The sequence below is a fragment of the Monopterus albus genome, unplaced genomic scaffold (genome assembly GCF_001952655.1).
Source record: "Monopterus albus unplaced genomic scaffold, M_albus_1.0 scaffold173.1, whole genome shotgun sequence".
In the NCBI taxonomy this organism is placed as follows: Eukaryota; Metazoa; Chordata; class Actinopteri; order Synbranchiformes; family Synbranchidae; genus Monopterus; species Monopterus albus.
Window position 1 is genome coordinate 13,874 of NW_018128053.1, and position 11,742 is coordinate 25,615.

The following is an 11,742-nucleotide window of genomic DNA, read 5'->3' on the forward strand; positions in this document are numbered from 1 at the left end:
TGCTTTATATTACTGTTTGGTCACTCCAGTATACAGCTCTAATATGGTTAAATGTCCTTTCAGTTAAACTATGAAGTATGAGGTTTTTTTTAAACAAGTGGAGTGATCTGACTCTGGGCTGTATGTTTGTGAATTTTACTTATATCATCTCATTGTTCTTTAAAAGTAATAATGAATCACATGATGGCACTGATTCCAACAGTAGGAGTCCTCTGAATATTTCTTTCATTGAACAGATTGTTGATGTAAAACATAAATCATTTGGACAGTCCAGTTTTGTCCTTTTAAATGTCTTAACACTAAACCTGACACCAAAAAACAAAGTTTACCTAAAGAGAAACAACACAGTATAACAAATATTAGAGGTTAAATTCAAGTCTTGTTTATCTTCTTCTTCCGTTTTGATACCATGTACAGGCATTCTCATAATTGTTTCATGAAAAGCATGCCAACTTAAAATTCATCTCATATTCCATTAGTCACACTAACAATGACACCAGAGTCAAGTTTCAAAGTAAGGCTCCACTGCATGTTTCCCTGATTTAGCAAATGTCTGATGTACCATATAAACTATCTGGCTGGAGTGCAAATGGTTTGTTGGAGGAGATAGCCACTTTTTATTGCTATAGCTTTGCTGGAAAATGTATTTCTGAAACAAAGATCTCATATTTATGCAAAATTTGCAATAACGTTGGCTGTGCTGAGGTTTCACTCTCTTCTCTTCATTCTGATTACACATAAAATCTGATTTGTTAGGCTGCACTGTCCATTTGAAAACATAATATAACTTGCAATTGATGGAGAAGCCAGGAAAAACACCAAGTGTCCAGAATCCTTTATATTGTGAGCTTCTGATGTTGAGAATTTCACATCTTCACCAACATTTATTTTACAAGATGATCAGTAGACTTTTTATTCACTCATTTGTATTTCTGCAGGTACACCATAAATGTGTTTCGTTACCCCACATTTCTATTAACAAGCTGAGTCTGCTGATATCCTGAGTTTAACTATGTTTCTGAAAAGTCAATGTACTTCACCTGGTCAATAAACTGACAACATAAAATCTTGACTAAAACTTCCCATGACAAATCACACTTGTCGAAGGTGCCAGAAGGTCTCATATGGTGAATAAGACCTCACACCACAACAGTAACTTCTGTGGAGAGGTTTTCAAATAACAGCATGTTCCCCTGTTGGCTTTACATAAAACAATTAAAATTTAATTGGACATTTACGTATAGTTTAGCAGAATTAAAATATTAAAGTGCTGACCTTGTATACACTGGTGCTTATTTTCCTTAGAACTTCAGCTGGGTGTTAAAGTGAAGTCCTTTTAAAATACCAACCAAAACATGTTCCTTTGTTGAGGAGTCCTGTATTGGCCGCTGATGGTATGCTGAGCCTTGCAGTGAATGCTGTTTGGGGAAACAGTACACACTTTAACAGAGAACCTGTGTTATTTCACTTTATTTGTGCAGATCAAAATCCAAAATAGCAGTACAGTTGAAATCCTCTCTCGTCCAGCTAAGCCACACCGAGCTGTCCTCAACGCAGCTCAAATTTTCAAGACGAAAAACATTTTCCCCAAAGCTGGCGGTGTCTGAAAAACAGTCAACTATACATGCAACTTAAAATACTATCAAGAGCATTTACAGTAAGTTTTGTGTACAGATAGAGAAAAAACAATCACTGCAGGACCTATAAATAACAAAAGTTCACTTCCACTGTTACAAAGCTCTATAGTACAGAAGTAATAATGTTTTCCCTATAAAAACAGTTAAATGTGAGCATGTGCTGTCTGCATTAGTTTCTGCTTGAGTAGTCCTTAAAGTCTGTGACTTACCTGTTGCCTCTGAAGGTCTCCAGTAACCAGAAGTCATCTCAGATCCAAGGTAAACTAGTCTATGAGATCTCACCTGGTTAAGTATGGCTGGTGTGTGTTACGCCTTTTTTCACACATGATGTAAAGTGAACAATTTTTAACTCTGGCACTGAAGGGGTCTAGCTAAAAGGTACGCTGATGAATGATAGAAGCTGTAGCATTTCAGACAAGACCAGAGACCAGCGTGACGCAGTTTGTTGCACGTGCCTTCATCACAAACGGAGAGCCATTTAATATATATTTGAGAGATCCTAGCAGAGTATTTGACTCAGCTCAAGCGGTTACACTGATGTTTGAGCGCATGTCTGTGAGCACAGCTGTGACCATTGCTACTGCACAAATCCGTATAAATTTTTTAAAAAAGTCTGACAATGGACAGGTACATGTGAACGGTTTTAGGTTAACTGCGCTACTGACAGTTACTTCCTACATGTGTTTAATTCACAGCAACGCCATATAGTTTGGTTTTTGATGGAAACTCTGAACATGATGGAACCAACGTGCAGATTAGATTTAATACCAAACATAACTCAGGTCAGGTAAATCTACAGTTAACAAGTATCGCCCAGAAACTGCCGTTGAAAATAATTCAGCTTTCTAAAGGTCACACACATCATAACACTAATTATTCAAACGTAAAGGCAAAAGAAAGAAGAAAAACCCCGCCTAACTCAGACGTCAAGCATTAAAAATATTACAGCACAATAATAACCTAAAACAATCAGGGGAAAAAAATGCGAGTAAAAACTGTCCCAAAATAATAAAAACCAAAACAGACGTGGACGTCGGTAATTCGGTTCCTCCTGTGAGCATCTCAGGGGAACGTAACGCGCTCAGCCGCAGACAGGAAGAGGATAGTGTCACGTGCATCAGGAGGTGGCGAGCGGCGACGCAGTCGGACGACGATCCTGGAAAAAGAGCAAATGACACAAATGAACTGTCTGCAACTATTCATACAAAGCACGCAGTTCCATCGCTACTGTCTACAGTCTTTTTTTCGAGTGCTGTATCTTGAGACCCGTTCTCCAGTTACGGACAGTCACTGGACAGTCTGTCTTTGTCGCACTGTCATACATTTAAAACTTACATCAGCTGAGATCCATATTAATGCACAGATGTGCATTACAAACGAATTCACTACTTGCTGGATAACACTTTGTACGCATGCTTTCTCAAACCTCGTTTTCCCCACAGGATCTACAATGTGTACGACAGGTCAGTAGCTGCCTCTGCCTTTACAGGGACGAAGGGCAATTTTATCAAAAATATGAACACCAGTCTACCTGAGACCTATCCTCACCTTCAAATGCAGAGGCCTTGCTTAATAAGCGTAGCGTGCAGGCGGTGGCGGAGGCAGCCGTTCTGCGTAGGGGTCCCTGGCACGAGGAACTCCGTATGCCGGGACCCGGGATACAGGGGAGAGTCGAGATCGCGTGCTCTCCTGAGGGGGCTGCGATCTCGGGCGTAGTACGAAGACGGAGGAGGTGGGAGGGGCCGACGCTCATACGGGTCAAGCGACGAGGTCATAAGACGGTCACGGACAACGGCTGAGGGGGGCGGGGGAGGTGGAGGGGCGCCAGGACGTTGGTCTTCGTAGGAAGCGATGCCATACGGACGGGCTCTGTACTTCTCATAGTAATCTACCACACTGTATCTGTCCCTCTCACCCTCGTAGGGACGGTCAGGATAAACAGCTCGTCTAGGGGGTGGGGGTGGCAAAGGAGGGGCTGGGTAACCTGGAGGTATATGGCCGAGGCGGCCCCTCAGGTAGCTAGGCGGTGGCGGCTCATGCCTCTCTCCAGGATAGCGTGGGGGCCAGTAGCCCCCTCTGTCTGGAGGAGGAGGGGGGTAGTCATCCCGTTCGTCATGTCTGGGACGGCTCTTGGAAATCTGGACATGGATGCGTTTGCCTAAACACAAAAAAATAATATATATATATATAATTTGTTTAAAAATAAGCACCCACATACACACCACAAGTACCTTTTTACACGATAACCTATTTGTACCTTGAAATTCTGTGTTGTCCAGTCCCTTGATGGCATCCATGGCCTCATCATAGTTTGACATATGTACAAAAGCAAAATTCTTGACAACAGCACACTCAGTGACAGTGCCGTACTCTTCAAAGAGAGCACGGAGCTCATCATCAGATCCCTTCTCTACATTGGCTACATGCAGCTTGACAGAGCCCTGGTTCTTCCCGTGACTGGCCTCTACATTGATCGGTGTGCCATGAAGCTTGTAGAGGTGCAGGCTCTTAATAGCTTTGGTGGCAGCCTTGCGGTCATCCATGTGGACGAAGGCATAGTTCTTGATGATGGCACATTCTGTGACTGTGCCGTACTGGGTAAAGAGTGCCTTGATTTCATCTTGGTCTGCCTCCCGGGGGAGATTTCCCACAAAAATTTTCACCATTGTTAAAGATCTGGCAAAGTAGAGACAAAGCAAGAGTGGAAAGAACAAAATATTTAATTAAAATGAATGGCTGCATATTTCTATAGTATTGAATGACGTATGCCTGAGTCTTTTGCTAACACTACATTGACAGCTGCGAATGTAACAGGCCCATTCACTGCAAAATGGCTGACACAATTTTAACTAAGACAGCACGATTTTATTACTATCGGTATTTTAATACCAAAACAGTTCTATCCGCCTTTTGCTACTATGACGCTACAGTGTGCATAATTAGTTAAGTCTAAGCACAATTTCGGCTTAGTTTTGCAAATATGCTAACGCTAGCTGTTAGCCACGGTAAGCGTGCTAGGCCAGCCGCTCTACTACACAAAGCGTCACGGTCCATATTAACACACAAGGCAGCGAACAACTGCACAGACATTCAGTGGTTGCAGATATTTCGGAAAATAAAGTGCAGTGAATTGTAAATAACAATTTCATTTCACCTTTTATCCGGGTAGCCTCTACAAAGAAATCAATCATACGAACGCTTTCCTTTGCTCAACTTCCGTCTTCTTCCCGATCTGTTTACTTCTTCTTCTTTTGCGCCATTACTGGACATCATCCAATCGACCACACTGCCACCCAGTGTCCAGGAGGGTACGATAAACTCACCATGGGTTTATGGATAAATAAAAGCAAGCTATCATATCCACCTTGTTTTGTTTTCGCATATGGTGACTGTGTGAGTATTTATCATATATGGTAGACCTATGGCATAATTCTATATGACTGAGAAAGTTACAAGTTACGTCAAAGTTACGTATGACCGAAATCCCCTAATCCCTGTCCACAACTGGTAATAACTCACCCCCACTAACCCATAATGTCTCTTTCTACTGCTTGGTTCGTAAAATTTGTACGATATTGTCGGGAAGAGAACCAAATGAACACAAGTTACGGTCTGGGTTAATATGTAACAGTTTAACTTAACGATTTCCACTACATGGTTGTAAAAACCGTCCAGTCAACAAAACGCATAAACCAAGCATGTTGCACTGCCTTTCTAGGTCAAGTTGCATCATGAGGGAATTTTCGGGGCTGTAATGCTACGTTCAGGTACTTACAGTAAAATTATATGATTGTGAGATGTGAAGTTGTGACTGTACGGGAGCTTCCAATATAATAAAACTTGCTGATGAAAGAGCCGATCCAAATATATTTAAAAATCATAGCTATCTCTGCTGGTTGATTGAATTTGCATCTGGGTGTTAGAAAATGAAAGTAGCAAAGTACCAAGCTAAACTGACAAGTAATAGAACAATACAAACATACTTATTATTTCACAATCTTTCTTTTTCCTCAGCTTATGTTAACAAAATTAAATTAAAAACATTTTCCTTCGTGTTCACCACAACTTTACCTCAGCCTCAAATTTAAATGATCGTTTTTCCCAATTTGCACTTGAAATCAGCATTGTATTTTTTGGGTCTTGTGACAGTGACGAAACTCGGAGACGGGAGAAGAAGACACATTGCAAAGACCGGCCAGCAGGAGTTCTTTTGTTTTCACCTGTAACATTAGCACAGTTACTTTGTTGATCCAGCTGCGCCTGGAGAAAAAGCAGTCTACATATCTGTATCTTCAGAGTTAAAACTTCAACTTACAGGTAAAACAAACATATAAAAGCAACTTTGGTTTGATTTGTAACGGTAAACCACACGCTTTCGCTGTATTTCTAACGTGGCTTGTTTTGCTTTCTTTACCAAAAGTCGACCGATTGGCTTCATCACGAGCTGCCTTCATGATGAACGCGTCCCAGACAATGGAGACAGAAGAGGATCTCCTGACGTGTCTCCACATTAAGCTTTACCACCCGCAGCAGAGTAGCAAGGGCATGTACTCGCTGCTTCCTTTGGGGAAGCGGGTCAGACAGCCAGCAGATGAATCTCTCAGACTGGGTCGTGACGCCCAGGCCTGCGCATACTCCCTGTTCGATCCCCGGGTTTCCCGCAAGCAACTGGCCCTCCACCCTTACCGAACACCCCAGAACCCGGACTTGCTGTTCACCATCCAGAACCTGAGTCAGAGAGGACGAGTGTCAGTGAACAGCTCAACACTGGGCTATCTGGAGAGGATGGACCTCCCAGACAAGGCCCTGATCCGATTCGGAGAGTATGAAATGCTGCTCGTCCGTGAGACCGGAGAGGCCCAGGGGAGCTTCGAGGTGGAGTTTGAGGTGCTGGCAGCGCCTCCGTCCAGGGAGACAGGCATGTGTGAATGCATGACACCAGTCATGGATACAGGCTCCTGTGTGATGAATGGTTTCCTAGGGGAAGTCAGAAGACTGGGTCCCCTGGAGACTGATGAGACTCTCATGTATCGATCATGATAAATCATAACCACATGCTGTGACTTATTTATTCCTCCTTTTTGACTTTCACCTTAAGGCAATTCAAACTGTGTAGCTGTTACTTTAAGGTACATGGAGGCTAGTGTAATGTACCTGTTTGTAATGTGATCTTAGAAGACTGGGTCCCCCTGGAGACTGATGACACTCTCATGTATTGTTATTTTCATTTATAACTCCATATCTGCATACTGTATTAAAAAGCTGTGATCTTAGTAACACATTTTTACCAAGCTTACTAACTTAAGTGAGTGCTCTAAAAATTTAAAGCTGTCTCTACATTTCAACTTGAAAACAATAAATCGTTTTTTTTCTTATCAATCCATTTGTGAATTTTGTTTAAAAGTGTATATCAGCCGTGGCTTTGAACAAATGGACACATCTCACAGTCGCTGGTACTTTATGGCAAGCTAAACAAAAGACAGACTGCTGGGATCAAGTTTTTCCAGATTCATACCTCTGCTATATGTGAGCTCAACTTACAGTGATGGCCTCAAATGCCTGGAAGCCAGTGCACTTTCTCAGTTTCAGTTTCTGTTTTAGCATCAAAACGTGAAACCAAGGTAGTTACTGTCTCAAAATTGTACTCCAGTAGCTACTTGAGCAAATACTTTCCACCACTAGACTGACTGCGCACAGATGTTTATCAGGTCCTTCTACCTGGCCCCTGGCCCGCACTTGTAAAGTATTCTGTTTGAGTCGGGTCCAGAAACTGTTTCTATTTTTTAAACGTTTTAGAACAAAGTTCAGTCAAGTTAGAGAATCCTAATCTTACTAAACTTGATAAGATCATTATCTATGACTAGAAAGATTGTAGTGTTACTTTTTACAACAAGCGTCAGACAAGAACAGCCATAAAACATTGGAATGTGATGATCCTCTTTCAGGCGGCAGCTGGAGGAGCCCAGCATTACCTCAGCCACTGCAGAACAAGCACATTAGCACATTTCATCAGGAAATCAAACAGGCCTTATCAAGTCTATTGGTCAAGTGACATTGACCAATAGTGATTAAAAACAGCTTGTTGCCGTCATGTAACATTACAGCTGAATTGAGTCAAAAGTGGATTTTGTAATCTGCCCCTCAAACAGAACTACAACAAAGCTTGAGTCAAAAAGAGAACTGTGTTCATCAGCTTAACAACTAGAGGTAAAGGTTACACATCGCTGGTAACAGATGAAGCAGAAGCACAGGTCCAAACAGCTGCACTACACCTTTCTACAATCACAATAAACCATCTGGAATCAACAGACAAACACTTGGAAACAAACAACCAGTGACAGTGTAACCCTGTTCATTTTACACTGTGTTAAAAACTACAGCAAAAGTGTTTGAATAATTGTTTATTTACTTAGGTTTATCATGTTTAAACATGTCATACTGAAAAGAAATAAAGTGTAAATCCATACAAAAAAAAAATCAAAGTCAGTGAGTAAAATACAATTTAGTAACAAACTATGCCTATAAATATACAGTAATATACAGTGCATGAAACGGCTGTAGGCTCGTACATGTTAGACACAAAAGTTTAACAGAAACATTGTAAAGCAGGTTGTTATAAAAGGCCAAAAACAGGCTTTGAGCAAAAATTCCAGGCCATACAGGCTGCAAAAATCTAGCCACAGCCCAAGGACATTTCAACACATGGACTGGAGGCACCGAGATTCAAACCTTCAACCTTCTGGTTGGGAGACTATTGCTCTACCCACTGCACCACTGTCGCCTCCCAAATACATACAATAACACTATATGGTTTTAGCCATATCTCAGTTTGATCAATTTCATGGTGAGAAACAGTCCATTTTTAAGTTTGAGTTGTCTTGAATCCATAAGAACAACCCAAAAATTTAACCTGTAAACACAATGCAAGTCCAAACCCCTATATTTTGGAATCATCAGCAGCAGGGGCACAGATATGCAATCATGCAGAGGGTGGTTTCACAAAAGGAGAATTTAAAAAAATCCAGGGTAACATAAAAGACTGAGGCTTGGTCTAGTCTACTTTAGGCCCATTAAGCATATGACCCACTCATGGAACAAGCGTGGCAGGCAGTAGCAGCTTGACTGAATGCATTAATTTGCCTAAAAATATACACTTACTAACCACTGTTCTAACAATCTCAACAATAACATTTGCCAACCTTCTAACAACAAAATTAATAGCAGTCTTGATAAACGCAATCAGTAACAATGACAATCACATTTTACAGACTGTTAAAAATACATTTTTATCCAGTTGGAGTGACTGCTGACAGAACCGATAAGGCACCAGCATTAATCAGGCCAGGTTGTTTACCTGGTCTGGAGCCGGCTAGCTGCACAGAATAAATCTCCACGGTAATTTATGTACCACTGCTTTTGTGAAAGAGTCATAGATAAATTCGTCCAGGACAACTGGAAGATCCCGGCTTAACCTGCTGTGTAGGTTCTGTGAAACAGGTTTTCCGAGCACTGGGACATCCACTCCAGCTCCCCAACTGGACCAAATCCACTTCCTGTAAAAACAGATGCTTCAATCAAGGTCACAAAATAGCCAAGTCTTATGACCTCCACAGTGAATTGGAATTCCATTACCTTTAGCTTCAAAAACCAAAGTCCTGTGAATTCACTTCACCCACATCAGCCGCAGCTCTGTAGAGTCAAGCCTGTGAACTGAGAGATAGGGTCAGTGATCACACTCATCACCAATGAAATCCAACAACTTCACCATATTTATCCACTGCCTCACACCTGGGTTGCTTTACACAGTTTTAATAATACCCAATCAAAAATAAGCATAGTACAACTTTTCAATTTCAGCTCGGTTTGTCTAAAGAAATGGCACCTTTTCAAACACCAAATTTCATGACACTGTTTAGTACATAAAGTATGTTATACAAATGGCTTTTAAAAATGAATTAGGATAACGTGTTAATAAAAAAAAAAAAAAAAAAAAGACCAGAATGTTTTCTCCAAACTGTAGTATGAATCCAAAAACACCAGAATGAGACAATTTACAGTGACAGTAACAGATGTTGAGCAGTAAAGCTGAAACAATATCTACCTCTTTTCGTCAGGATGCTGGACATCTTCAGAGGATGACTTACCATGAACTGGCATCTCCTGCATAGAGTCTAATAACCTACAAAGAGCACAGATACTAAGGATACCAAAAGCTGCATGTGATTTGAGGTACACATATAGAGGTTTATAAATGTGGACAGTTGGGACAGAAATGGAAAGTGTGGATTCAGTGACAAAGAAATGAAGAATGTCAAAACTTTCAAACAACTCAAAAGATGATAGAAACAAGACCCATTGCAAAGCTCAGTTAATCATAGCTCTACTTCTATGAAAACCACTAACTGTCAACACAAGGAGGTAAAGGTAGATGCTATTGGGGTGGGGGTAGGTCCGTGCGTGCCAGGGACAACACACAGCAAATCGACGAACGCAACTTAAAACCTTCAGTGCAGACACAAGAGCACAGGAAACTGAAGTTAGGTTGTGTTACTCCTGGGTTTGTGGAGCTGTATAAATTTTGAACATCTTAGAGGGCAAGTCAGAGTCACTGCCAGAGAGCAGATGCTCCAAATTTTTATTTTTTTCCCCATTCACTTAGCATTGCAACACTGCTCAGGTGAACACAGATCAACATAAAATTTCAATGGAACAAATCGGGTGTTGGTTTTTAAACTGAGAACTTGAAAGTTGCACAATTTTTCAGCATTTTCAGTGAAAATAAACAGGGCCGAAAATAAACATCGCCTACCATGTGTCAAGCTGATAACTCACAAGGGTGTGTAGAGAAATACATAAAGCACGCCTGCGTCTTATTACACATATCTAGCCTGGCGTATCGTGGCTCTCGGCCAGGTCCGTAGGCTAAAAGGACTACCCAGCGTTGAATAATTTGACAGTTAAAACGTCCTTTTGGTTTCATTTGTTTATTAAAAACCTTTCAAGTGAAAAGCAACTTGTGAAGTAAATAAAAGCATACATAACTGTGCTATGGATTCTGTTTTTGCAGGAAAAGAGAACACAGACTGTATAAAGAACAAAAGCACACTGGAAATCCTGATTTGTCATGCTAAAATATGAACGCACATCTTAGAGTTATTACAAAGTATTATATGTTAAGCACACCTAAAATGATTTTTTTTTTGTATTGATTTTGTGGAGCATTTTGTGATCAACCACCTACCTTAGCCTGAACACAATCATTGTTTTTAAATAAACTGCATGGAATTTCATTTAAATGGCTTCCCAGAGGCCATATCCATTTAGAAAGAGTGAAAAGCAGAGCGTATACTTTTTGGCCGTCAACAATGCTACATCACACTGGAACAGACTAAGCACCTAATCCAGCATCCTATTCTGCAAAACATTTTAATGATTTGAACAGCAAAACAAGCAGAGCAACAGAAAATTCATATACAGCTCAGAAGAACACGTGAACTGTAGACAGAGAATTGTATGTTTTTAAGTACGGGGCTGTCCGCAATACAGTATCTTCCAGTAAGTCTCAGGCGAACGCAACGCAATCCGCCATAGACAAGGGGGATGTATAGCGCCACGTGCATCAGCAGACGACGACGATCTTGTCATATTCTAAACCTGGAAAGAGAACACACCACACATGTCAAGGAGCGCGTTTTTCTCTTGATTTCGCGCAAGGCTGATCTTTGATATTAAAGCAGCAATATTTTAGGCTTCTACCAGCAGTGTTTAATGGTTGTGTATTGAGCTGTTGGCTGAGGTAGATCTGCAAGGAATTAAAATCTCTGGCTGATGGATTCAGCTCTGATTAACTTTGGTACACATTTACTTTTAACTTTTTTTTTTACATATTGTACATCAGTGTGATTTAAGATGTCATGAAACATCTACTCTGTTCTCACCTTGTATTACACTCTCAGGTGCCTAATAGCTTGCATAGCGAGGTGGTGGTGGCGGCGGTGGCGGCCCTCTCTCGGAAAAGGAAGCCCTGGAGAGGGAAGCAGCGTATACCGGAGCTCTGGAAACTGGAGAGAGTCGGGACCGTTCATAGGAGTATTCCTTTGCCGCC

General features: G+C 41.2%; 3 protein-coding genes across 3 annotated transcripts in view; 1 reads left to right on the forward strand and 2 right to left on the reverse strand.

Annotated features, from left to right (window-relative positions):
• Nucleotides 1–1,453: 1,453 nt before the first annotated feature.
• Nucleotides 1,454–4,960, reverse strand: LOC109969422 (RNA-binding protein 4.1-like). The gene is given in 5 exon segments (XM_020616296.1): nt 1,454–2,793; nt 3,186–3,319; nt 3,322–3,795; nt 3,895–4,313; nt 4,792–4,960. Coding segments are annotated over 3 exon segments (996 nt in total). The 5' UTR covers nt 4,304–4,313; nt 4,792–4,960; the 3' UTR covers nt 1,454–2,793; nt 3,186–3,206.
• Nucleotides 4,961–5,782: 822 nt separating this feature from the next.
• tifa (TRAF interacting protein with forkhead associated domain) lies at nt 5,783–6,687 on the forward strand. Its single transcript, XM_020616298.1, has 2 exons — nt 5,783–5,954; nt 6,058–6,687. Exon 2 carries the CDS (start codon nt 6,090–6,092, stop codon nt 6,675–6,677), a length of 588 nt encoding a protein of 195 aa, XP_020471954.1. The 5' UTR covers nt 5,783–5,954; nt 6,058–6,089; the 3' UTR covers nt 6,678–6,687.
• Nucleotides 6,688–8,064: 1,377 nt separating this feature from the next.
• The window catches only part of LOC109969438 (RNA-binding protein 4-like), a 5,611-nt gene continuing 1,933 nt past the window's right edge, over nt 8,065–11,742 (reverse strand). Inside the window, exons 4-7 of the mRNA XM_020616327.1 lie at nt 11,576–11,724; nt 9,739–11,291; nt 9,270–9,347; nt 8,065–9,190 (exon numbers count right to left, since the gene is read on the reverse strand). Coding sequence (XP_020471983.1) covers nt 11,598–11,724 — 127 coding nt within the window. The 3' untranslated portion in view covers nt 8,065–9,190; nt 9,270–9,347; nt 9,739–11,291; nt 11,576–11,597. The remainder of the gene's footprint in view (nt 9,191–9,269; nt 9,348–9,738; nt 11,292–11,575; nt 11,725–11,742) is intronic.

Coding starts and splice junctions, on each gene's coding strand:
- tifa (XM_020616298.1), top strand. CDS start 6,090: ATGATGAACGCGTCCCAGACAATGGAGACAGAAGAGGATCTCCTGACG.